Below are 27,151 nucleotides of genomic sequence, written 5' to 3' on the forward strand. Positions count from 1 at the left end.
CTATCACTAAGGTATAGAACTTGGTTTAATCTCTGCTACAAATAACATGCTATGTTCTTGAAAGGGAATCTAATTCTCATCGTAAAACAGTTCTGAAGCATATCTTAAGTATGATAATTATTTCATTTGGTAGATTTAAAAACTAATTGAGCTGGCAGGGCTTCAATACATTTAATTTCTTAAGACTAGTTTTTAAAATTATCTGCTTGGAATACTGGAAAAATGTGTGACCTAGTAATTTATTTCTTCTTAACATCACCAGAGGATAACTGTCACCAATTTTTACTTCCAACACCTCTTTATTAAATGTGCTTGTCAATTAGTTTTCCAGATAAGACATTTTTTTTCTCAAAATGCCTGGACTTGCCCTGCACTGGCTACTACTGTTGGCACTACTACTAGAATATCCATAGCATTTGTCAGCAGTGATATCACATTCGTGCAGTTACAAAATCAGACTGCAAAATTAAAGCAGAGTTTGGTAAATTGTTAGATTACAATCCAAGTTTGGAACCAGAAATTGCCTAGCAGTAATTTTGCTTAATATACTATTTGTTGCTTGAAGTTTCCTAAGAATATTTTAATGTACTTTACAGCAGGAATAATTTGAAAATACCTTTGCATTAGATTAGATTCGGGATTACTTTTGGTTAGGTTGTGCAAAAAAGATAATTTGGTTATTGCTGTGTGTGAAGCATCTGGTTTTGTTTAACTGCCCAGTTTCAGAATTTATTAATAGTCACAGCATTTTGCCATCATTTCCAATTAAAGGTGTGCCACTGTGTTTTTGAGTAAAATTAGTGATAATTTTTTCAGAGCTGCTTCTTTGTGCTCTGGTTTTTACATCTCTTCATTTAGAAAGTTCTAATTATTTTGTGTGCACATCATTCAATATAACACGTAAATAAATTTTATTCCATAAGTTATATAAAAATACTTAGTATCCAAAATACATCTTTGTACATATTTGCATAGTTTTAAAGTTAATATCTTGTACATTGAAATCTTTTTGGTTAATAAATCAGAACTTTACAGTCCAATCTTCCTTTAATACCAAAATGATTTAATTTACTCCGCATAGTTTTAAAATAAGTATGACTTAAATAGTGTTGTATATCCATTTACTCATTTTTGAGTAACACAAATCATTCTTAATCAATTCTTGATCTCGAACATAGACAAGAGAGGACAAGAGCAGCAGCTCTGGAGGTTTATTTAGTAACACCAAGTTCTCAGTTCTAAGTCCATCATAATGCATCCAATTACCATCAATCATAAAAACAGCCGAGTAATGATGCTCCTCCTTATTGAAAAGTGTTGCCCCTTCTAGTAAGTACCTAGGAACAAAAGAAAATCAGTTTATTTTTCCAAACAAGCATTCTATTTCAACATGTTCTAATAGAATGTGATTGCTTCTAAATTTTATTTATATTCCCTTTATTTCATGTAACCCCTCCCATATGGGTAATCTATGGTCCAAACAATTTATTCTCACCTCCCACATGATCATTTATGAACAGTTATATGCAGACTGTTACACATTCAGTCTGTAGCCAAAAAAAACAAAGTTAAGAGCTTACATTTTCTTAAGTTGTTTCAAGAGTATGCAATTTTGTACTAATCTAAGTCGGACATTTATTGTATTTGTCATACTATCAAGACATAGTCTTGAACAATTTTTTTCATCAAATTTTAATATTCAAATCAGTTTCCCATTTTTGTCTTGACTTATGAATTCCTAGTGTAATTGTCTGTTTTTGAATCAAATTATACATACAAGATGTAAATTTTAAAATTTTTCCTTTTTGAATTAAAGTTTATTTCATTAGGTTTTGGCATTAACATTGTTTGACCCAGTTCATCTCTTAAGGCCTTTAATTGAAAATACCAGAAAAGAGTGTTATTTGATATTTTATATTTATTCCTTACTTGATCAAACGACATCAATATACCTCCTTCAAAACAGTCACCTATATATCTGATCCCTTTTTGAAACCAGTTATATAAAAGTTGGTTATCCATTGTAAAAGGAATAAGTCTATTTTGAATTAGGGTCCTCTTTGCTAATAAAGATTTCTTTATCTCATCATCCACATTTATCTTATTCCATAAATTGATCAAATAAGAGATTTTCTTTTCCCGTATCCATTTGGATTCCCATTTATATATAAAATCTTCTGGTATATTTTCTCCTATCTATTCTAATCTATGCCAGTTTTTCTTCATCAAAAAAAGATGCAACAAATCTAAGTTGATTTGCTTTATAATAATTCTTAAAATTTGGGAGTTGTAACCCTCCTTAGGTCAAATTTACATGTCAATTTTTCCAATGATATTCTTGACATCTTACCTTTCCAAAGAAACTTCCTCACACATTTATTCAACTCTTGAAAAAACTTCTGGGGCAGTTGTATTGGTAATGTTTGGAATAAATATTGTAATCTAGGAAATATATTCATTTTTACAGCATTAACTCTTACCTACTAATGTTATTGGTAACATCATCCATTTATCAAGATCCTCTTGAATTTTTTTCAATAATGGCAAATAATTTAATTTATATAAATTTATATCATTATCGACTCTTATACCTAAATATTTTACATTTTTTTTTACATCAATTATATATTACACCACAAAAAATAAATAGATGAAAGCCTAATTTGTCTGACCAATGTTTCAGATGTAATCAAGAAATCGGTACTTTTTTACACTCTACTTGGTCTTGTTTTAAAATTCAACCTTTTTGGATAAATCTAAAACTTTTACTGGAACAAATTATCGGAATACAACTTCCACATAGCCCAATATTATTTTTATTAGGGGATATTGAAGGGATAATACTGAAACTTAAATTGAATAAATATCAGAAAAAATTTATAAAAATTGCATTGGCAGTAGCCAAAAAAGCTATTGCAGTTACTTGGAAATCGGATTCATACTTAACTATGGACCGTTGGAATAATACATAGCTGCATTCCACTTGAAAAAATTACTTATAATTTAAAAAATGAATGATATTTTTGAAAATTTGGCACCCTGATTTACAAAAGATAGGATTAAATATATAGGTCCTTTGAAGATAAAATTATTAGTTATTTGGGGGAAAAAATAAAGATATACTAAAGTAATTTTGAACTCCATGGAGCATGTGGGGATCCTCTGATATCCAGGCAATCTTTCTTTCTTTTTCTTTTTTTTTTAAGACAGGGATGTTAAGGGGGAGGGTGGAGGACTAATATTAATTTTCATTACTCTATTATTCTATTCATTCTATTTAATTCTCTTAAATTAAAAAATATATATTTAAAAAGTGTGCAATTTTGGGACATCAAACTTGCTGAATGATTGTTGCACTGCTCCTGCATTAATAATTGAACCAGTCAATTTCAGGTACTATTGATTTTCATAAATTCTATACTTAAATAGAATTGTCAGTAATGATGTAAAAGGAGAATTGTATCACCTCAATTGTATGTCATTAGGAAATTACCTGTGTTCTGCCACAGCCAAACTATATGGCACATATGCCAGTTCCTCGGATTTCCATTGCTGCATATTTAGGATGACAAATGGAGGAGCATTATGACAAAAAATTCTCTGTGTGAACTCCCGTTGACCATTACATCTAGGAAAGGTGTGGTGTCATGTTAGAACTCAGATATCAAATGGTATATGATAATAAAACATCTCCATTACTTAGACTTAGTTTTTAGATTATCCTTTCATATTCTCAATTTACATAATTGCAGTTAAGTTCATTTTTCAAGATGAAGGGGCCATTAAATCATCTCAGTTCCCTTAAGGTGACAAGTAACTACACAAAATTCAACTCAGGGCATGTGACAAAATTACCTCTCATAGCATTTTTGCTTAAATTTTTCCACAGCTAAGGCTAAATCTAATAAGGAAAAAAAAAACACACAAAGTGAAGCTATTAACAAGTGTAGCAGATAGATTGCAAAATGGAAGCCAGTATTTTACCTTTGTACGCACATATTCAGTCCTGTTTTACACTTAAAACTTGATTGTTGCTTGAGGGATGGGGAAAAACTTTAATTCATTAGTTTTTTTGAAGAAAATACTTTAGTTTTTCAATCACAAACAAGAGATGCTGGAAATACAAGCAACACACAAAATGCTGGAGAAACTCAGCAGGCCAAGCACCATCTATGAAAAAGAGTTCAGCAGGACTGGAGAGAAAATAAAAGAATGAGGAGTCAAGAGTTAGAAGGTATGGAAAGGGGAAGAAGAAACACAAGGTGATAGGTGAAACCTAAAGGGGAAGAGATGAAGTAAAGAGCTGGGAAGTTGATTGGTGAAAGAGATATAGGGCTGAAGAAGGGGGAGTCTGATAGAAGAGGACAGAAGGCCATGGAAGAAAGAAAAGGGGGGGGGGAGGAACACCAGAGGGAGGTAATGGCAGGCAAGGAGTTAAGGTGAGAGAGCAAAAGGGGATGGGGGGGGTCATTATTAGAAGCTTGAGAAATCGATGTTTATGCCATCATGTTGGAGGCTACCCAGATGGAATACAAACTGTTGCTCCTCCAACTTGAGTGTGGCCTCGTTGTGACAGTGGAGGAGGCCACGGATGGATATGCTGTAATGGGAATGGGAAGTACAATTAAAATGGGTGGCCACTGGAAAATCCCACTTCTTCTGGAGTATGGAGTGTAGGTGCTTGGCAAAGCAGTCTCCCAATCTACATTAGGTCTCACCGGGAGCACGAGATACAATAGATGACCCCAACAGACTCACAGGTGAAGTATCGCCTCACCTGGAAGGACTGTCTGTGGCCCTGAATGGTAGTGATAGAAGAGGTGTAAGAGTAGGTGCAGCACTTGTTCCACTTACAAGGATAAGTGCCAGGAGGGAGATCTGTGATACCTGCAGAAAGTGGGGCGTGGGAGAGGGAAAGACGTGCGTGATGGTGGGATCCAATTGGAGTTGGAAGTTACGGAGAATTACGTGCTGGATGCAGCAACTGGTGGGGTGGTAGGTGTGGACATGAGGGACCCTATCCCTGGTGGGGTGGTGGGATGATCATCCTCACTCAATAATTTCTCCTTTGGCTCCTCCCACTTCCTTCAAACAAAAAGTGTAGCCATGAGTACTCACATGGGTCCCAACTATGCCTGCCTTTTTGTTGGCTACCTAGAACAGTTTATATTCCAATCATACACTGGTGCCACTCCGACTTTTCCTACGTTACATCGACGACCACACTGCCGCTGCTTCCTGCACCCATGCTAAATTTGACAACTTCAACTTTGCCTCCAACTTTCCCTTTGTCTGGTCAGGGGAAGAGAGGAGCAATAGGCAAGTAGTCACTCCGGGGTCTCGGGAGCCCCAGTGGCTGTCCCCCATCGGAATAAGTATTCCAGTGTTGGGGAGGAGACAGCCTACCTTACCTGGGGGAAGCAACAGTGGCTGACCTCTGGCACAGAGTCTGGCCCTGTGGCTCAGAAGCGTAGGGAAAGGAAGAAGGCAGCAGTACTCTAAAGTTAGGGGGTCAGACAGGTGATTCTGCGGACGCAGGAAAGAAACGCTGATGGTAGTTTGCCTTCCAGGTGCCAGGGTCCAAGACGTTTCTGGTTGCATCCACAATATTCTGAAGTGGGAAGGTGAACAGCCAGAGGTTGTGATACATATTGGTACCAATAACATAGGTAGAAAAAGGGAGGAGGTCCTGAAAAAAGACTACAGGGAGTTAGGAATGAAGTTGAGAAGCAGGACCGCAAAGGTAGTAATCTTGGGATTACTGCCTGTGCCACATGACAGTAGGTATATGAATAGAGGGAGGTGGAGGATAAATGTGTGGCTGAGGGATTGGAGCAGGGGCCAGGGATTCAGATTTCTGGATCAACGGGACCTCTTGGGGAAGGCATGACCTATACAAAAAGGATGGGTTGTACTTGAATCCCAGGGGGACCAATATCCTGGCAGGGAGGTTTGCTAAGGATATTGGGGAGAGTTTAAACTAGAATTGCTGGGGGGTTGGAACTGAACTGAAGAGATGGAGGAAGGGGCAGTTGGCTCACAAATAGAGAAAGCTTGGAAACAGTGCAAGGAGGATGGGCAGGTGATAGAGAAAGGATACGCTCAGATGGTTCGAGATGTGTCTATTTAATGCAAGAAACATCATGAAGAAAGTAGATGAGCTTAGAGCATGGATCAGTACTTGGATCTATGATGTTGTAGCCAATACAGAGACTTGGATGGTTCCCAAGGGCAGGAATGGTTACTTAGAATACCAGGCTTTAGATGTTTCAGAAAGGACAACAGGGAGGGAGGCAAAAGAGGTGGGGGCATAGCACTGCTGATCAGAGATAGCGTCACGGCTGCAGTAAAGGAGGAATTCATGGAGGGATTGTCTACTGAGTCTCTGTGGGTGGAAGTTAGAAACAGGAAGGGGTCAATAACTCTACTGGGATTTTTCTGTAGATCACCTGATAGTAACAGGGACATCGAGGAGCAGATAGGGAAACTGATTGTGGAAAGGTGTAATAATAACAGCATTGTCATGGTGGGAGATTTTAATTTCCCAAATATTGATTGGCATCTCCCTAGAGAAAGGGGTTTAAATGGGGTGGAATTTGTTAGGTGTGTTCAGGAAGGTTTCTTCACACTTATGTAGATAAGCCTACAAGAGGAGAGGCTGTACTTGATCTGGTTTTGGGAAATGAACCTGGTCAGGTGTCAGGTCTCCCAGTGGGAGAGCATCTTGGAGAAAGTGATCACAATCCTATCTCCTTTACCATAGCATTAGAGAGGGATAGGAGCGGACAAGTTAGAAAAGCATTTAATTGGAGTAAGGGGAAAATGAAGCTATCAGGAAGGAACTTGGAAGCATAATTGGGAACAGATAATCTCAGAGAAATGTACAGCAGAAATGTGGCAAATGTTCAGGGGATATTTGCGTGGTGTTCTGCATAGGTACATTCCAATGACACATGGGAAACATGGTAGCGTACAGAAACCCTTGTGTACTTTGCTTCAGTATTCACTCAGAAAAGGATCTTGGTGATTGTTGGGATGACTTACAGTAGATCGAAAAGTTTTAGCATATAAACATTAAGAAAGAGGATGTGATGGAGCTTTTGGAAGGCACCATGTTGGATAAGTCTCTGGGACCAGACGAAATATATAGTGGGAGGCAAGGAAGGAGATTGCTCAGCCTCTGGCAATGATCTTTGCATCATCAATGGGGACGGGTGAGGTTCCTGAGAATTGGAGGATTGCAGATATTGTTCCTTTATTCAAGAAAGGGAGTAGAGTTAGCCCAGGAAATTATAGACCAGTGAGTCTTACTTTAGTGGTTGGTATGTTGATGGAAAAGATCCTGAGTCTGGATTTATGAACATTTGGAGAAGCATAACATGATCACGAATAGTCAATATAGTTCTGTCAAAGGCAGGTTGTGCCTTACAAGCCTGATTGAAATTTTTTGAGGATGTGACTAAATATGTTGATGAAGGAAGAGCAGTAGATGTAGTGTATATGGATTTCAGCAAGTCATTTGATAAGGAACCCCATGCAAGGCTTATTGAGAAAGTAAGGAGGCAAGGGATCCAAGGGGACCTCGTTTTGTGGATTCAGAATTGGCTTGCTTATAGAAGTGAGTGTAGACGGGTCATATTCTGCATGGAGATTGGTGACCAGTGGATCAGGGATCTATTCTCTTTGTGATTTTTATAAATGACCTGATGAGGAAGTGGAGGGATGGGTTAGTAAATTTGCTGATGACACAAAGGTTGGGGATGTTGTGGATAGTGTGGAGGGCTGTTAGAGTTTACAGCGGGATATCGACTGGATGCAAAACTGGGCTGAGAAGTGGCAGGTGGAGTTCAACTTGGATAATTGTGAGGTGGTTCATTTTGGTAGGTCAAATAAGATGGCAGAATATAGTATTAATGGTAAGACTCTTGGCAATGTGAAGAATCAGAGGGATCTTTGGGTCCGTGTCCATAGGACACTCAAAGTTGCTGTGCAGGTTGATTCTGTGGTTAAGAAAGCATATGGTGCATTGTCCTTCAGCAACTGTGGGATTGAGTTTCAGAGCAGAGAGGTAATGTTACAGCTATATAGGACTCTAGTCAGACCCCACAAAGTACTGTGCTCAGATCTGGTCACCTCACTACAGGAAGGATGTGGAAACTATAGAAAAGGTGCAGAGGAGATTTACAAGGATGTTGCCTGGATTGCGGAGTGTGCCGTATGAGAATAGGTTGAGTAAACTTGGCCTTTTCTCCTTGGAGTGACGGAGGATGAGAGGTGACCTGATAGAGGTGTACAAGATGATGAGAGGCATCAATTGTGTGGATAGTCACAGGCTTTCTCCCAGGACTGAAAATGGCTATGATGAGAGGCACAGTTTTAAGGCCTTGAAAGTAGGTACAAAGGCACGCAGAGAGCGGTGAGTGCGTGGAATGGGCTGCTGGTGACGATGCTGGAGGCGGATACAATAAGGTCTTTTAAGAGACTCCTGGATAGGCACATAGAGCTTAGAAACATCGAGGGCTGTGGGTAACCCGAGGTAATTTCTGAAGTACATTTGGCACAACATTGTGGGTCGAAGGGCCTGTATTGTGCTGTAGTTTTTCTATGTTCCCACCTTGCCCTTAAATTTATCTGGTCCAATTCTGACACCACCCTCCACTTTCTTGATATCTCTTTTTCTATCTCTGGAGACAGCTTATCCACTGATGTTTATCACAAACCCACTGACTCTCACAGCTTTTTGGACTATACCTTTTCCCATTCTGTTATTTGTAAAAATGCCATCCCCTTCTCCAGCCCTGTAGCTCTTTCAACTTCCCAGCTCTTTACTTCACTCCTCTCTCTTCCCTGGTTTCATCTATCATTTTGTTTCTTCCTCCCCTCCCCCATTCCTTCTATCTCCTCGGCCTGAAATGTCATCTGTACTATTTTCAATAGATGCTGCCTGGCCTGCTGAGTTCCTCCAGTATTTTGTGTGTGCAGGCCACATTCGTTTTATTGGATATACCACAATAAACATATATGTGACATTGAGAATTTTGGAATTGCACACAAATACCTAGTGATTAAAGAAAGAAATGTAAATTTTGAAATGTAAATAAATGTAAATATAGAAGCATGTACCAGATCAGGCTCTAAATAACTATTCCATGTTTATTGCAACTGCAGCAACAACCTAGTATTAGGAAATGCTGCATTTTTCTCAAATATCAACTAGGCTTCCAGATTTTTTTTTAAACTCCTTAAAACATATTCTAAAATAGAAATCACCAGCTGGTATCATGGTAAGGTATCTAGTGTCATGACGCTGGTAGGAAATCTTTAGCCCATTCTCTCAACCTAAGATTTTTTTTTAAAGTCTAGGACAAAATTAAGTATGTCTTTCATGATTTCTGACCTATGTTTAGATAAGGAAAGATAATGGGAATTTGTTCACTCATTATTCAGCTTCCACTGAACAAGGATGCCTGCTCACTGCTTTACTTTAGAGAGGCCCTGCTCTAGCCAGATTCTCATCATAATACACATTTCCTATAATGGACAATAACTCACTCCATGGTCATTGTTAAACCAATTATTGGCCTGTATTCAATTTGTAAGCACACGAAGTTGGTGAACATACCCAAGTTCTTCACAGAGCTCGGTCCTGGGACAGAATAATTCATCCACTGCTGCTTGAAGTACATCACCCAAGAGAGAATCTCGTGAAGGACTTCAGCAAATAAAAATAAATCTTAGTCTCCAAATTGGGAATCACATCATAAGCAAAAACACTTGCATTGTGTTGCACTGTGTCAGCATCAGTTAAACCAAGATAAGAAATTTATCAAACAAATAATGATTAATTTCAGCAAAATATTCATAGTAACACATTAATTTGTTAATTACAATATTATTTCAAGCTGCTGCATTGTGATCTTGTATGATTTCTTGTTTCAGAATTGATTCTCACAATAATTGATCACTTTTTATTTCTGATCAACAGGAAACATCTTAAATATCACAAGTTTAAATTACTCATCTATCCAAGTTTAAATTACCATGCACAGGATAATGGATGGTGAAACTGAAAATGCTGGACGTAATACACAGATGTGAAGCTTTAATTTGGTGTCTCTAACAAGTTATACCAAACTTTCTGTAAACTTACTCAGCCTTTATGCTTTTGTTTCAAGTTTAATTTAACCAGAGATAACTCTCTAGTAATTGCATCATATGATAAAGTTTATGAACTGTGCTCATTTTCTTACACGTCATTTAGTCAAAATGGAGGCACAACAATCTTGTATCTCAGCAAAAAACTGAAGTCTATTAACAGTTGCCTGTTCAATCTAAACTTAATTCAGTTTTCTGCAAATTTCATCTGTTGTTGATAGGTCTTTCAATTTTTGCTATTTTCTGAACACTTTTATACTGAACTCAAAAAATGCAAAGCTGAAAATGCCTCTTCATTATGCCCTTTTTATTAACTTTTAAAATTTCTGCCATTTTCTTTTACTTGCACAGGTTTTGAATGAATAAACCATTCCTTCAATAAATGGAAAAAATAAGTATCAACTTGGACTTAGCATTTAGAGACATTACCTCCATATTACTCATGTCAGTAAGTGACTGTGTAACGAATGATAAAATGCAATGTTTGTTATTAAAGATTAATTCACGATATATGTCCTTGACTGAAATTTTGCTGGACCACGCAATCCAGCATTTAAAGAACTTTAAAAATTGTACTGAAAAAAGAAATACTTCAAGATCCCTGTGTTCACAGAGACTGAATGAAGCTCATTCTATTCTGTCCAGTTTGAAAAGAAACAAATTAGGTCAATATGACAATTTATAACTGATAAATTCATACCAGTAAGAACAGGGCTTAGGTTATCCAAACTCATTTCATAGAACTACTATAATTTGCTGGTTGCAATATTCAAAGAAATTAAAATGAAGCTTTCTTATTGGAAATAAAAGTTAACCTACTAGATTACAATTGTCTTGCGCTGATCTTCTTGCACACGTGCTGGACATCTTCCATTAGAACAAAATGTTTCCTGTATGGTAGACATAAGGTTCTCCAGATTCCTTGTAAAGTTGTCATGTTCATTCCCAAATAGGTCAATTTCTAAAGAGGCCTCATGGACTTCACTTTTGTACTGGCATTTTTCCATCTTATCCCAAATCCATAACAACTTCACAGTTGTAAATTTATATGAATCCATCAAATATAGAAAATGCTCAACAAATTCCTTTCCCAAGTAGGTCGATAACTCTCTACGAAAATTCTCATTTTCACTGAGAATCACATATAGTAACATCAAAAATCCATCAATGGTGCAAGTATTTTTTAGGCTGATCTTCACGTACAATGGAGTGCAGGCCATTGCGTTTTTTCCAGCTTTGATGGTATACACTCCACCCCATGGAAGAACAGGTCTCCAGAAAGATCTATCTCCATTGGAGTTATTTGCAACTGATGCTCGGATCTCTTCAAATAATGTTTTAGTCCTAAAATAAAAGGTAAGAGGTGGAGATGCTCATAAATTTTACAACCCACTCCTGATAAGAGTTAGGCAATTTTATACTTTGTAAAAATAAAACAACCGAATTTTTTTCCTAATTTATCAATCACGACACATTTCTTCAGGTGGTTTCAGTAGTGTTATTTTAATCAAATTACTGGCTAGATTACTAGCTAACAGTAAAACAAATAATTTATATAATCAGATAATTGGATTACTAAATTTACATGTACTGTACAAGTCAGCTATTAATATTACATGCATAAGGAACAAATTATCTGGCATAGCACGCTATCTTTTTCAAATACCAACAGTGCTACAACATTCAGATCAATAGGATTAATAACTTTGTGATTAATTTAATCCTGAAGATGATGATTCTTTCCTTCAGCAAAGTCAGAAATTCCTTATAATTAATTATGAATCAAAGAAAGAAATATCAATTCCAGAGAACAGAGTAACAGGCTATTAACCCAACATCTGCCAACAGGATCTATTGTAATGTAATAGGTGGACAAAATCAAAAAGGGTGAATACAGGACTGAAAGTGTTATATTTGAATGCGCACAGTATACAGAAAAAAGGTGGATGGACGTAGCACAGTTACAAACATGTATGTATGTTGTTGTTGTAGGCACCATTGAATCATGGCTGAAAGGAGATTATAGCTGGGAGCTTAACATCCAAGGATACACATTGTATTGAAAAGACAGGCAGGTAGTCTGTTGAGGGGGTGGTGTGGATCTGTTGGTAAAAAATGAAATAAAATCATTAGAAGGAGTTTACATAGGGTTAGTAAATCATTGGTGTTGAATCATTATGATAGAGCTAATAAATGCAAGGGTAAAAAGATTCTGATGGGAGTTGTATACAGACCTCCACACAGTAGTAAGGATATGGTCTACAAATTACAATGGGAGAGAGAAAATGCTTGCCAAAAGGGCAATGTTACAATAGTCATGGGGGATTTCATTATGCAGATAGATTGGGAAAATCAGGTTGGTGCTGGATCCTAAGAGGAAGAATTTCTTAAATGCCTATGGGATGTCTTTTTAGGAGAAGCTTGTGGTTGAGCCCATTAGAGGATCAGCTATTCTGGAATGCGTGTTGTGCAACGAACTGGAACTGATTAGAAAACCAAAGGCAAAAGAACCTTTAGGGGCCAGTGATCATAATATGATAGAATCCCCCTTAAATTTGAGAAGGAGAAGCTAAAGTCAGATGTATCAGTATTACAGTGGAGTAAAGGGAATTACAGAGGCATGAGAGAGCAGCTGACTGAAATAGATAGGAAAAGAACACTGGCAGGGCTGATGACAGAGCTTCAATGGCTGGAATTTCCGGAAGCAATTCAGAAGGCACAGGATATAAACATCCCAAAGAGTAAGAAGTATTCTAAGGGCGGGATGACACAATCATGACTAACAGGAGAAGTTAAACCCAACCTAAAAGCCAAAAACATTGCATATAATAGAATAAAAATTAGTGGAAAGCTAGAGGATTGGGAAGCTTTTAAAAACCAACTGAAGATAACTAAAAATGTCATTAAGGAAAAGATGGACTACAAAGGTAAGCTACCCAATAATATTAAAGAGGATAGCAAAAGTTTCTGCAGATACATAAAGTCTAAAAGAAAGGCAAGAGTAGATACCAGACTGCTGGAAAATGACTCTGAAGAAGTAGTAATGGGGGACAAGGAAGTGGCGGACAAACTAAGTAAGTATTTTTCATCTATCTTCACTGGAAGACACAAGCAGTATGCCGGAAGTTTGAGAGGTCAAAGAGCAGAGTGTGTGAAGTTGAGACTCTACTCACTGGAATTCAGAAGAATGAGGAGTGACCTCATTGAGACCTATCAAATATTGCAGGGCCTCAATAGAATGGATGTGGAGAGGATGTTTCCTATCATGAGGGAGTGTTGGACCAGAGGACACTGCCTCAGAATTGAGGGGAATCCTTCTAGAACGGAGATGAGGAGGAATTACTTTAGCCAGAGGGTGCTGAATCTGTGGAATTCACTGCCACAGGTGGGGGAGTTATTGGGTACACTTAAGGCTGAGGTTGATAGATTCGTGATTGGTCAGGGCATGAAAGGATATGTGGAGAAGGCAGGAGATCAGACCTGAGAGGGAAAATAGATCAGCCATGTTGAAATGGCAGAGCAAACTTGATGGGCCAAATATTCAGGTGTCTGGACAATGATTTAAGCTAAATCAGAAAGTTCGGGCTTAGTGCCAACAGCATATCAAAGCAACTGAAACTGATGTTTCGATGATGATTTATGCGCCAGGCCAGACTGAAAAGATCAGGAGTCGGTGCCTGAGGTGAGACTAAGGCTGGTTCAGCTCACTGCCCGTGATGTTTACTCAGCTCTGCACTGATCTACAGGTCTGGGACTTGCTTTGTGGACTTTAGTTCAGAATGCTATTTACTTGCAGTTATTGTTTGAAAGATTTGATTTTTTTTCTCTCTGCACAGTGGGGTGTTTGATGATCTTTTTTAAGTGGGTTCTCCTGGGTTTTGTGGCTACCTGTTAGGAGACAAATTTCAAGACTATAAAATGAGATAAACAATAATGAGATAGATTACCAGGTCAGAGTACAATTTAGTAGTTTTAGAGTGATAGAAGCTGTCCTTGAGCCTGTCCTTTCAGGCTATTGTACCTAGATGGTGAAGGAGGTGTGGGGACGTGTAGAGAGAAAATATCCATGGTGGCAGCGGCCTTTGATCATGCCGGCTACTCTACCAAGGCAGCAGAAAGAGTAGACAGAGTCCTTGGAAAGGAGACTGGTTTCTGAGCTGTGTGCACATCACTCTGCAATTTCTTTCAGTCATGGGCAGAGCAATTGCCAAATCCAAGCAGCAAAGCATCCAGATAGAAAGATTTCTACTTAAAAACTGATGAGGGTCAAAGTGGACGTACTGGATTTCTTTGGCTTCCTGAGGAAGTGAGCTCTCTTGGCCATGAGTGGACCAGGACAGGCTATTAGTGACGCTCACTCCAAGGAATTTAAAGCTCTCAATCTCAGTACCACTGGTGTAGAAAGGAGCATGAGTACACCCCCCTTCCGGAAGTCAATGATGAGCTCTCGTGGGGAAGGTTGTTGGCATGACACCATGTTACTAAGCTCTCTATCTTCTTCCTCCATTCCAACTCGTTGTAATTTGAGATACGGCCACTGCAGTGGTATCATCTGCAAGCTTGTTGATGGAGGCAGAGGATGTATTTAGTAGTAAATTTGTGGCCTATGCAATCAGTATAATGGCTTCAATGCAATTTATAGATTGGACGTCCTCTGCTGCTCACAAAATTTCTATGTTTGTGGACTTAGATAATATCCTCAACTGAATTACACAATAACCTACCCCTTCAAAATGGAACATATATAAAATAGATCTATTTTACACAATTTTTCAAAACAGGCACTAAAGCAATACATTTTAAAAGAAACAAGGACTATTATCCTCAATACTCAAACCAGCATAAGCAAACACGCATACACAAAATTTCTACCTTATATCTACTTATTTTAAGATCCAAGTTATTAGTCCAGAAAATAAACTTGCCAAGGTCTTTATTACTTCTCCATCAGCTTTGTGATTTTTTCCAATACATACTAAATTCATATTTCAAGTTATGACTCAATTTCTGTCTCCTATTTTCACTTTTCTTAAATATTTCTTATCTGGAGTGATTGAAGACAATTGGTCTGGAGTTGAGGAAAACTAAGAGCAATTCTGGTTACTGACAGCTGGACACGGAGGTAAAGGAGAACCTAAAACGGGCGAAGTACTGCAATAAGAGGAAGTCCATTGAGACCAGATACAAAAAGGAAAATTGACTAAGTAGTCCATGATTATCTGAGGTAACAAATTTCCATAGTATTGAAGGTTAAAGTTCTTTATTCCTTGGGAAATTCTTTTTCTTAGATAGCCATGAATGCTTAGTTATTCACTGAAATAAAGTTGGGATAAAGATCTTTGGATAAGAAAGAACAGGCAAGAAAATGGACAAAGCATAGGATGAACCATAAACGGAGAAGCAAGCAATACGGCCTAACCGCTCCGTGCACTTTTGTGGTTTTCAAGCAGCTGTTTAATTCATTTCTGAATAATTCAAAATTAATAATTATCCTGAATCATCAATACGTGCTTTTTGCAAAGAAATAACATTCAAATGTTGCAAAGCTCTCTTCCCTGTCCCATTCCACCTTTCATCTCAAAAGCAGGGGCAGAAGTACTTAAATCAATACTATTCTTCATTATAAACACAACATTAAAATGTTTAACAAATAACATCATTCATCAATATTAAATCAACTTAAATGAATGTTGAAAAGCCAAATACATTGTAATATATCACCAGGTAGTCTTAAAGCATTTATCATTACAGGAATACGATGGCAACGTTTTCAGGTAATGTTTGGAGTAAAATTTGGTAATGATTCTCTGGAATTCTCCAGAGAAGGTGGTTTCTCGTGGAGGATCATGGCCTCTGGTTCACTAAGGATAATTAAGAAGGGAAATATAGTTTTAAATTCAAGTTCACAAGGTATTGGTGTACAAGAAAAGAGTTGAGGCTTGTGGCAGGCCAACCATAAACTACAAGATAAGTTTTGGGGGGGGGGGGGGGGTGGAGAGAAACGGGTACCCTACTCCCATTGTATTTGATATATCAAAAGAACTGAATTGACTTTATTTCTTACATCCTTCACATACATGAGTAAAAATCTTTATGTTACGTCTCCATCTAAATGAGCAATCATAGTAATTTATAATGAATAGAACAGTCAATGTAACATAGAATACACTCAAATCAGCGTGAGTTCATCAGTCTGATGGTCTAGTGGAAGAAGCTGTCCCGGAGCATGTTGGTCCTGGCTTTTATGCTGCAGTACTGTTTCCCGGATGGTAGCAGCAAGAATAGATTGTGGTTGTGGTAACTTGGGTCCCCAGTGATCCAATGGGCCCTTTTTACACACCTGTCCTTGTAAATGTCCTGAGTCATGGAAAGTTCACAACTACAGATGTACTGGGCTGTCTGCATCACTCTCTACAGAGTCCTGCGATTAAAGGAGGTACAGTTTTCATTCCAGGCAGTGATGCAGCCAGTCAGGATGTTCTCAATTGTGCCCCTGTAGAAAGCTCTTAGGATTTGGGGGCCCATACCAAACTTCAACTGTCTGAGGTGAAATAGGCGCTGTGGTGCCTTTTTCACCACACAGCTGGTGTGTACAGACCACGTGAGGTCCTCAGTGATGTGGATGCGGAGGAACTTGAAGCTGTTTACCATCTCTACCTCAGATCCATTGATGTCAATAGGGGTTAGCCTGTCTCCATTCCTCCCGTAATCCACAACCAGCTCCTTTGTTTTTATGATATTTGAGGGAGAGGTTGTTTTCTTGACACCACTGTGTCAGAGAGATGACTTCCATTCTTTTCAGCACAGAAAAGGGAATCCAACATTGTGTTTCTACTAAAAGATAACCATGGCTAAATCTCCACTGAAGTCTCTTTTTCAATCTTTTTATTGAGTTTCATATAAATATAAAAAAACATAACATAATAATGAGTAGCTTATGAATACAATAGACTTAAGATTACATTGATAATAGGATAATAATATCCTATTAAACATCAACAAAAAAAAAGTACATTCATCAATCGAGTCTATATAATTATATATGAAAAAATAATCATCAAAAGAAAAAGAAAAAAAAAATTAAAGATGTGTGAAAGAAAATATATATATGAAACAAACACTAAACTAAAACTAACATGGGCAATAATAAGTTTATAAGTATATGATAGTGTCAAAAAACTCCGGAACTCCATACCTGAACAAGAATAAACAGAGAGAAGGTCTGGAAGAGGCCAAATTAATTCATATGAAAATGTCGAATGAACGGTCCCCAAGTTTCTTCAAATTTAATTGACGAGTCAAAAATAGTGCTTCTAATTTTTTCCAAACTCAGATAAGAAATAGTTTGAAAAAGCCACTGAGACGTGGTAGGAGGGTTTACTTCTTTCCAATTTTGTAATATAGACCTTCTGGCCATTAATGTTACAAAAGCAATCATTCGTCTGATTGAAGGAGAAAACTGATTACCATCCTCATTTGGTATACCAAAGATTGCAGTAATAAAGTTAGGTTGTAAATCGATATTCCAAATTGAGGAAATGGTAACGAATATGTCCTTCCAATAGTTATGCCACTGAAGTCTCAACCGGTTTCCTTTGCTATATCTGATGCACACTCAGTGGCCACTTTATCAGGTTATCTGTACACCTGCTTGTTAATGCAAATATCTAATCAGCCAATCATGTGGCAGCAACTCAATGCATAAAAGCAAGCAGACATAGTCAAAAGGTTCAGTTGTTCAGAATGGGGAAGAAATATAACTTAAGTGACTTTAACCATGAAATGATTGTACGTGCTATATAAGGTGGTTTCTCAGAAACTGATCTCCCAGGGATTTTCCACTCAGAACAGTGTCTACAGAGAATGGTGTGAAAAAGAAAAACAAACCCTGGTGTGCGGCAGTTCTATGGGCAAAAATGCATTGTTAATGAGAGAGGTCAGAGGAGAATACCCAGACTGGTTTACTGGTTCAAGGCGACAGTAACTCAACCACGCGTTACAACATTGGTGAGCAGAAGACCATCACAACGACTATATTGAAGTCCTAACGAAGGTCTCAGCCCAAAACGTCAACTGTTTACTCTTTTCCATAGATGCTGCCTGGCCAGCTGAGTTCCTCCAGCATTTTGTGTGTGAGCTTTGATGTGGACAGGCTACAACCAGCAGAAGAGCATGATGTAGAAGGGGTACCTAATAAAGTGGCCACAGTGTGCAATTATTGTATTGAGATATCAATGATTTTTCACTCTTGCTGGAGACTTAATCAACTCATCAATCTAATGTAAAAAAATTGCAACCTTATAATGTTCCTTCTAACCATCTTGAATTGCTCCTTTTATTACTATGTCATCATTAAAAGATCAAAGTTATGGATGTACCATTGAACTTTTTAAAAATGCTATTTTCTTAATGACATAGCCCAATTCAAAACAAACTGTACAAATACTCTCAATTATTCTGCAGACTATAACAACAGAACTAAATCAGTTAGTGAACATATGGAAAACCACAAGTCATGGGCTTTAAGTGCCCCGAGGATAGGATGCGAAGCCCAATAACTGACACACCCCTGCAATGAAGGGAACTGCAGGAAAGTTCAGACAAACTCGCGTGTGGCTTGTGACTCTGTGCTCACCTCTCATGCTGATGGTGCCCTACCCCAGTCCGTTTCAAGTTATGCGCGTCGCCTGCGGTTTCGACAATCACGCCATCAGGCACGGAGCTCGCATCCATAACGCATCGGCCCCCGGCCGCGAACAGACCTGCGGGTCCCTGCCCGCCTGCACTCGTGGCCTGCTGTTGTTATTGTGCAACGTCACTCTCCGTCCCGACGCACACCGCGCCCGCGGGAAGGCGGGGCCAGGGCGTGCGGGGCGAGCGCAGAGGCGGGGCCAAAAACTGCCAGGGCGGGCGGGGCGAGCGCAGAGGCGGGGCCAAAAACTGCCAGGGCGGGCGGGGCGAGCGCAGAGGCGGGGCCAAAAACGGCCAGGGCGGGCGGGGCGAGCGCAGAGGCGGGGCCAAAAACTGCCAGGGCGGGCGGGGCGAGCGCAGAGGCGGGGCCAAAAACGGCCAGGGCGGGCGGGGCGAGCGCAGAGGCGGGGCTTGATTGGGAACTTGAGTTCAAGAAGTTGGCTGCAGAGGAACGGAAGAACTTGCAGGAGGAATTGAGCGGTATCTGTGGAAGTGAAAAGATTGATCACGGACAACAAGCTGGAGGAACTCAGCAGGTCGGGCAGCATCCGTGGAAAGGAGCAGTCAACATTTCGGGCCGAGACCTTTCGTCAGGACTGAGGAGGGAGGGAGCAGGGGCACTATAAAGAAGGTGGGGGAGGGTGGGAAGAAGGCTGGTAGGTGCCAAACCAGGTGGAAAGATCAAGGGGTGGGGAAGGGATAGGCAGGAAAGGTGAAGGAGGAATGTAAGGGGAAGGCACTGTGTAGTAGAAGAAGGCCGAATCATGAGAGAGGCAGCTGGAAGAAGAGGCAGAGTGAAACTGGGATGGGGAAGGGAGAGGGAGGGAATTACCAGAAGTTGGAGAGAATTCGGTGTTCATGCCAAGGGGCTGGAGACTACCCAGACGGTATATGAGGTGTTGCTCTTCCACCCTGAGTTTGGCCTCATCATGGAAGATTGATTGATGCTTTGGGTTGAAACCCTGCATCAGATTTCCTCCAGCAGTTTAGAGATGAAGACTGTAGAGGCAGCAATCTGGAACGTCTACTGGACAAACTCAGCACATCGAGCAGCAGCAGTTGTGATGTAGAGTCTCAACCCAAAATTCCTTCCCTCCAACAATTTAAGGAGGAAATTTTAACGATGTAGAACATAGCACAAAATCCCGATCCAAACTATTTGCCTGGACATGGTCTACCATTCCTCCATTCCCTGTCTGTAGATATGATTATTTAAATGTCTCTTGAACTATTTAATGACATGAATTGAACTGCTGGTACAACAAATGCAGAGAATGGTGACCTTTGAATGGCAATACCATTGTATTTAATGTACGCATCATGAATGAAGGATAGTTAAAGGGGGAAATACCTTTTATGAGACTAGTGTACATTTCTATAATTCTTACATGGTTATTCTGGTTTACAATTATGCATGATGGTACAATTTTAAATTTTATCATAAGACCATAAGACAGGAACAGAATTGGGCTATTTGGCCCATTGAGTGTGCTCTGTCATTCAATCATGGCTGATCCTTTTTTTCTCCTCCTCTGCTCCACTCCGCAGCCTTCTCCCCATAACTTTTGATGGTGTATCCAATCTCTGCCTTAAATATACCCAATGACCTGGTCTCCACACCTGCCTGTGGTAACAAATTCAACACCCTCGACCTAAAAAAATGCATCTGTAGAAATTTGCTAGAATCTTTAGTGAAATAACTAATTTCCCAAACTCCTAATGAAGTGTAGCCATCTGTGTCTTCTTCATTATTGCATCAATGTATTGGGCTCAGAATAGATCCTTGGAAATATTGCCATCCAGAAAGTTGAAGTTGCTCACCCTTTCGACTGTTGCTGTCTCAATGGTGATTGGTGTATGATCTCCCGATCTTCTCTTTCTTAAGTTCAATTCCTTGGTCTTGCTGACGTTGAGTGATGTCAGTCCACCAGCTGATCTATCTCACTCCTGTAAGCCTCCTCATCACACCCGAGTTCTGCCAACAGTGCTTGAGTTGTGCCTCACCACACAGGCACACAGAATGACACTGCCTAAACCAGAGATCAGTGCTTGGGCTTCTCCTATAACACCATGAGTTGAAAGAGAGAGCTGAATACGATATAATACCTCTAAGTGTGTAGACAGCACCAAGCAGAGGCAGAGGGAGAGGGGCTGTTAAAAGAATGCAAGGAAGACGCAGTGTAACGTTCTCATTCGGGTGTAAGTGAACACCGAATTAAACGCCAAGATAAACCACAGTCAATGAGAACCAGGTCGCAGTAAGATTAACCATTTACTGTTCACTTTTCACATTAACATATGGTGAAAACTGTTGATAAAACAATACAAGATTGATACAGTATTTGTTCCCTTCTTGATATCACATTTCCATTGTAAATACTTGTAAAAGTGACTTTAAGGTGCAGTATACAGGCAGAGTTTACCTACGCCATTGACTACTTTAAATACACTTCAATGCAAACTATCTGCAACTCTTTAACTAACGAAAACATAAACATTATCGACCGTTGTTACTTTTAACAGGATCGGCGTTAACATCTTAGTTCAACATATCGATTATCTATTAACTTACAGCGTTGCTCTCACTGTGATTTCTAATGCTTGCAAAACAACTTCTGCTCGGGTCTGCCTTGTGGTGAGCCCCCACCCTCGTGTTGATCTCAAACCGGTATTTTCCCACAAGATGCGGCGAAACCGGATGTGACATCATCGCATGCCGATATATTTACAGGCAATGAATATACTTTAAACACTTCTAATTCTAACTAGAAAATACTAACGAATGAATTACTAAGCGAAAATATTATAAACTAAATAACTGCCATAAAGACAACACACTCCCCGCCTGACCTTCGTAAGGTCACAATGAACAGAATACAAAACTTAGTCTCTAATCAGTCATTAGGTAGAAGTAGAATGACTTCTGTAACTGGCCTTTGGTAAATTTTCACATCGCCTTGGTCAGTAGTCTTCAACTCGATCTTCCTGACATGTCCATCCCTGCTAGGGAATGTAGCAGTGATTCTGGCCATTGGCCAGCTGTTGCGGGCGATTTGCTTGTCCCTGAGCAGGACTAAGTCTCCAACTTGAAGATTCCTGCAGGGTTCGGTCCACTTTTGTCTGTGTTGCAACAAAGGTAGATATTCCTGTCTCCAGCGAGACCAGAACCGATTTGCCAGAGCTTGGACTTGTCTCCATTGCTTTGTGTACAAATCCTTGTCTGAGAAGTCTCCTGGTGGAGGGGGAGCTCCTGCGTAAGGAGCATTGATGGCGAAAGTATGAAGGGGTTTTCTGGGTCAGAAGACACAGGTAGGAGTGGTCGTGCATTTATAATGGCTGTGACCTCTGCCATTAGGGTGCACAGCACCTCGTGGGTCAATCAGGTGCGTTGCTGCAGAAACATTGAATCAAGAATTCTTCTCGCGATCCCAATCATCCGCTCCCATGCACCTCCCATGTGAGAGGCTTGTGGTATGTTGAACTCCCAGTTGCATCCCTGCTGACTGAGGTACCTTTGCACTGCTTTGTCCATCCCCAGCTCCTTTGATGCTCCTACAAAGTTCGTGCCGCAGTCAGATCTTAACTGTTTTGCAGGGCCTCTTATCGCAAAGAAGCGCCTGAGAGCGTTAATGCAGCTGGATGTATCCAAAGATTCGATGACCTCAATGTGTACCGCTCTTGAACTCATGCAGCTAAACATAATGGCCCACCGCTTGCTCTCTGCTTCTCCTCCTCTGGTGCGTCTCGTAGTGATAGACCAGGGGCCGAATACGTCCAGCCCCACATATGTAAAGGGAGGGCAGGCTTCAAGGCGCTCAGGTGGGAGGTCCGCCATACGTTGAACTTCTAATCTGCCTCGTAGTTTCCTGCAGGTTACACATTTATGAAGTACCGAATTGATCAGTGATTTACCTCCCAAGATCCACAGTCCCGCTGCCCTTATTGCTCCTTCGGTAAGGTGACGGCCCTGATGCTTTACCTGTTCATGATAATGGCGAGCGAGCAGTAAGGTTACATGGCTGCCTTTGGGCAGGATTACTGGACTCTTTTCTGCGGGCGGAAGTTGGCAGTGTATTAACCGGCCTCCAATGCAGATGATATCATTCTTCAGGATCGGGCTGAATTTCTTCAAAGGGCTGTCCTTTGGTATTGGTTTGTTGACTTGGAGAGCTGAAAACTCCCCTGTGAAAGCCGCTCTTTGCGTTGTTTTAAAGATGACGTCCTTTGCCTGGGCTAATTCTTTCGCGGTGCGAGGCAAAGTACATTTGTGCCATCCCCTACATTTACTGTTTCGGGATGAATGTTTATGTGATCTGGCCATATGAATGAGGAACGCAAGTCCTCTCACTAAAGAATTCAAAGTGGAGAACCGCCGAAAGCGTTCGTTGGTACGTATCGATTCTTCGAGGTAGGTGGCTCCTGTTTGTATTTGCGGCCGAATTTCCGAGTCTCTCTCGGGTTCGATCAGTTCAAATGTCTCACTCATTTGAGTCCTTTCCGATGGTGGCTGATACAGAAAGGGGGGTCGGGTAAACCAGGTTGTCTGAGCCAGGCGGGATGCAGGTAAGGATCTTGATGCATGGTCTGCAGGGTTATCCTCGGTACGTACATAATGCCATTGTTCGGGTTTAGGTGACAGGCGGATGCGTTGAACTCTATTATGAACGTACACATAGAAGCGTTTTGATTCGTTGTAAATATAACCAAGCATGACTTTGCTGTCTGTGTAGAACTTGATATCGTCGAACTCAAGGTCCAGCTCGTCCTGGATAAGGTCTGCCATTTCCATGGCCAGGACGGCTGCGCACAGTTCAAGCCTTGGAATCGTCGGCTCGGACTGAGGAGTGAGCTTCGCCTTACCAGTTACAAATCCTACTTCAACTTGGCCATCCCTCCCGACTACTTTCAAGTAAGCCACAGCGCCGATGGCCTTGGTAGACACATCCGAAAAAACACACAATTCTGTGTGCGCTGCCTCGGTGGGTGAGGTCGCAGTGTACCTACGTTGGATATGAAGCTGTTTTAAATCTGGGAGTGACTCTCTCCAAGCCTCCCACTTGCTTAGCTTGTCTTCAGGTAGGGGAGTATCCCAGTCAGAGAGCTCAGAGGTAAGTTCTCTGAGAAGGACTCTTCCCTGGATCGTAACTGGCACCAGTAGACCCAAGGGATCGAAACCACTGTTGACAGTGGAGAGAACTCCACGGCGGGTAAATGGTTTGATCACGGTCGGCACGGAGAATGTGAACGAGTCGGTCGTTATCTCCCAGAGGAGACCCAAGCTCCTTTGTGTAGGTATGGTTTCTCCATCTAAATCTAGGTCTTTGATTGCTGGAGCACAGTCATTGTGTGGAAAGGCCTCCACTACTGCCTGACGGTTTGATGCAAACTTATGCAAGTGGAGGTTTGACTCCGCGAGTGAGGCTTGTGTACGTCGCAGCAGATCGATTGCTTCGTCTTCTGTCTGTAGTGATATCAAGCCATCGTCGACGTAGAAGTGCCTTTCTACAAACTTAACGGTGTCATCGCCGTGCTCCTGTGCGCCCTCTCTGATGGCTCTTTGCAGCCCATAGATGGCCACGGCAGGTGACAGACTATTGCCAAAAACGTGGACTTTCATCCGGTACTCGATAACTTCCTTGTTGATGTCGTTGTCCTTGTACCATAAGAAACGGAGGAAATCACGATCGTCTTCCTGTACTAAGAAGCAATGGAACATCTGCTGGATGTCTGCTAAGATTGCGACCTTCTCCTTCCGGAAGCGCAGCAGGACCCCGAGTAGGGTATTGTTAAGGTCGGGGCCTGTGAGAAGCACATCATTTAGGGAGACGCTGGAACACTGGGCACTGGAGTCGAAGACCACCCTGATCTGATTGGGTTTTTGTGGGTGGTAAACTCCAAATGTTGGGAGGTACCAGCACTCCCCGCCTTCCGGCAGTGGTGGTGCTACTTCGGCATGTCCGTTAGTGAAGATCTTTCCCATAAATGCTATGTATTGTTGTTGCATCTCGGGTTTCCTTTTCAGGGTTTTTTGTAAGGATGTTAACCGCTTGACCGCTTGCTCTTTGTTATTTGGCAAGCGCTGGCGTGGTTCTCTGAAGGGTAGTGGGGCGAACCAATTATTTGCTTCATCCCTGAAGACTTTGGTGTCCATCATTTTTAAGAAGAAGACATCTTGAGCTGATGGAGCAAGTTATTATCATGCTCCGTTTGAGCGAAGACTGACTGGCCCAGCGACTCGTCGGTTACCTTGGGCTTGTTAACACCTTGTTGTGCTTCCTTGATACACATGGAACTCGTGCAGGGTTGAAAAATTGAATGGCGGCCACTCTCTAGCACATTGGTCTTGAGTGTGTTAACCGTTGGTTTGTGTACGTTACCGAGACACACCTCTCCTATCACCACCCAGCCCAGATCCAGGCGTTGTGTGAAGGGGGCGTCAAGTGGTCCATTGACCTGCTGCCTAACCTTGTGTACCCGGATAACATCTCTTCCTAATAGCAGGAGTATTTCTGCTTTTGGATCCAGTTCTGGGATGTGTTTGGCGATGTGGTGGAGATGCGGCTGGTGTAGTACCGCACTTGGTGTCGGGATCTCAGTGCGGTTATTCATGATTTCATTGCACTCTAAGAGCGGAGGGAGACAGATGACGACTTTACCATCCAGGGACTCGATCTGGACGCCTTCTGCCTTCCTTCCTTGGGTTTCCATGTTGCCTGAGCAAGTTCTAAGGTAGTATAGGAACTGCTCACTCTCAATGTTGAACAATTTAAAGAACTCTGGACTGACTAATGAGTGATTGCTCTGATCATCCAGAATCACATAGGCTTTGATGGCCTTGTCTTTGGCTCCTTTAGGGTACACCTTAGTGAGGCAGATCTTGGAACAAGAACGGCTTGACTGAGCTTGACCGCAAACTTCTGTACAGTTCGTGCTGACAACTGTTGTCCTGGAGTGAGCCTCTCCCTCCCCGCCGTCCTGTTGTGGGGGTGAAGGAGCGTTGTCGGTTTGCGGTGACAGGCCGGGATGCATGGCCCCGACGTGATCAGTGCTATCACATTCCGGACACTTCACGGCGATCGTACACTCTCTGGCGAGGTGAGAGGTTGAGGAACAGCAGCTAAAACATATTATTTTCTCCTTGAGAAGGGCCGTCCTCTCTTCAAGGGGTTTTTCCCTAAACATTCTGCATCCTTTAAGGGGGTGAGGTTTGTTATGCAATGGACAATACTTGCTAGGGTCGTTGTTAGTTGTAAGGGCTTCAGTCTTGAGCACTGAGACGGGTTTATCAATGTTGAAAACATTCGAAGAGGATCTACCTGGCTTGGTGTAAATTGTACTGCTTCCTGGACCCGTGAGGCTAGGGTCATTTCGCTTCTTCGCCTCCCTGCACACAAACCTAGTGAGGAGCTTAAAGGGAGGAAATCGATCATCGTGGTCTTCCTTGTATTCTAAAGCAACGGACAGCCACCTGTCCTGCAGCCCAAATGGAAGTTTGTCCACGACTTGTCTAATCCCGGATGGAGTATCTAAGTATACTAGACCAGCTGAGTAGCCATCTTCTTTGGCGCCTTGGACCTCTATGAGTAAATCTCCGAATTCTCTTAACTTAATGTGATCTTTGGCTGACACCTTAGGAAAGTTTTCCAGACGTCGATATAGCGCCGCTTCAATAATTTCGAGGGCCCCATAGCCCTCCCGAAGTCTCTCCCACGCTTTTCTTAAGACTAGCTCGGGTCTGTTGATGTACACTGAACGTATGCGTCTCACCTGTTCGCGTGATTCTTTTCCCAGCCATTCCGCCATAAGGTCCAACTCTTGGGTTGCTCTGAGCTGGACTCCGTCGATAGCGTTGGTGAATGTGGAGTACCATGCACGGTAATTTTCAGGTTTATCATCAAACCGGTACAGTCCCGAAGTGACGAGATCCCGTCGTGCTGAATACTGCATCGTGGGATCAACTGTAAGCGGCATGCGGGCTGGGGAAATACATTGGCGCGTATTTGACTGAGGGCGTACATTTCTTATGGAACTTGCTGTCCTGAATTCGACCTCTGCATCTCTTCTCCCCAAATCTCGTAAGTTTGGTGTCGAGAAGTATTGGTTGTCGGCTCTTTCATTCTCGACTTCATCATGGAGATGCGAGGGTAAATTGTCTTCCTCGTATGGATGTGATGCAATCGTGCCTCCCTGAGGTTCCTCATGGCATGGGATGTTATTGAATACGTATGGAGAGGAAGGACGAGCCTGCCTGTCTATTTGAGATCGGACATAGTCGCTTGTGCGTTCCAATCTGGTCCTTTCTGAA

At 41.2% G+C, this 27,151-nt stretch overlaps 2 protein-coding genes across 3 annotated transcripts in view; one reads left to right on the top strand and one right to left on the bottom strand.

Annotated features, from left to right (window-relative positions):
• LOC132387233 (kelch-like protein 28) overlaps positions 1-10,919 on the top strand; it is a 41,121-nt gene extending 30,202 nt beyond the window's left edge. Inside the window, exon 7 of the mRNA XM_059959627.1 lies at positions 9,986-10,919. Coding sequence (XP_059815610.1) covers positions 9,986-10,064 — 79 coding nt within the window. The 3' untranslated portion in view covers positions 10,065-10,919. The remainder of the gene's footprint in view (positions 1-9,985) is intronic.
• Positions 1-18,976, bottom strand: part of c2h14orf28 (chromosome 2 C14orf28 homolog) — a 28,325-nt gene extending 9,349 nt beyond the window's left edge. Inside the window, exons 1-5 of one of the 2 annotated variants that reach the window (XM_059959638.1) lie at positions 18,791-18,976; positions 10,975-11,499; positions 9,623-9,712; positions 3,494-3,628; positions 1,267-1,337 (exon numbers count right to left, since the gene is read on the bottom strand). In XM_059959638.1, the coding sequence (XP_059815621.1) occupies positions 1,267-1,337; positions 3,494-3,628; positions 9,623-9,712; positions 10,975-11,499; positions 18,791-18,888 (919 nt within the window). In that variant the 5' untranslated portion in view covers positions 18,889-18,976. Of the gene's footprint in view, positions 1-887; positions 1,338-3,493; positions 3,629-9,622; positions 9,713-10,974; positions 11,500-18,790 lie in introns of those variants that run through there. The other variant, XM_059959647.1, reaches the window with a different exon arrangement.
• Positions 18,977-27,151: the final 8,175 nt, after the last annotated feature.

Source organism: Hypanus sabinus, chromosome 2 (assembly GCF_030144855.1).
Source record: "Hypanus sabinus isolate sHypSab1 chromosome 2, sHypSab1.hap1, whole genome shotgun sequence".
In the NCBI taxonomy this organism is placed as follows: Eukaryota; Metazoa; Chordata; class Chondrichthyes; order Myliobatiformes; family Dasyatidae; genus Hypanus; species Hypanus sabinus.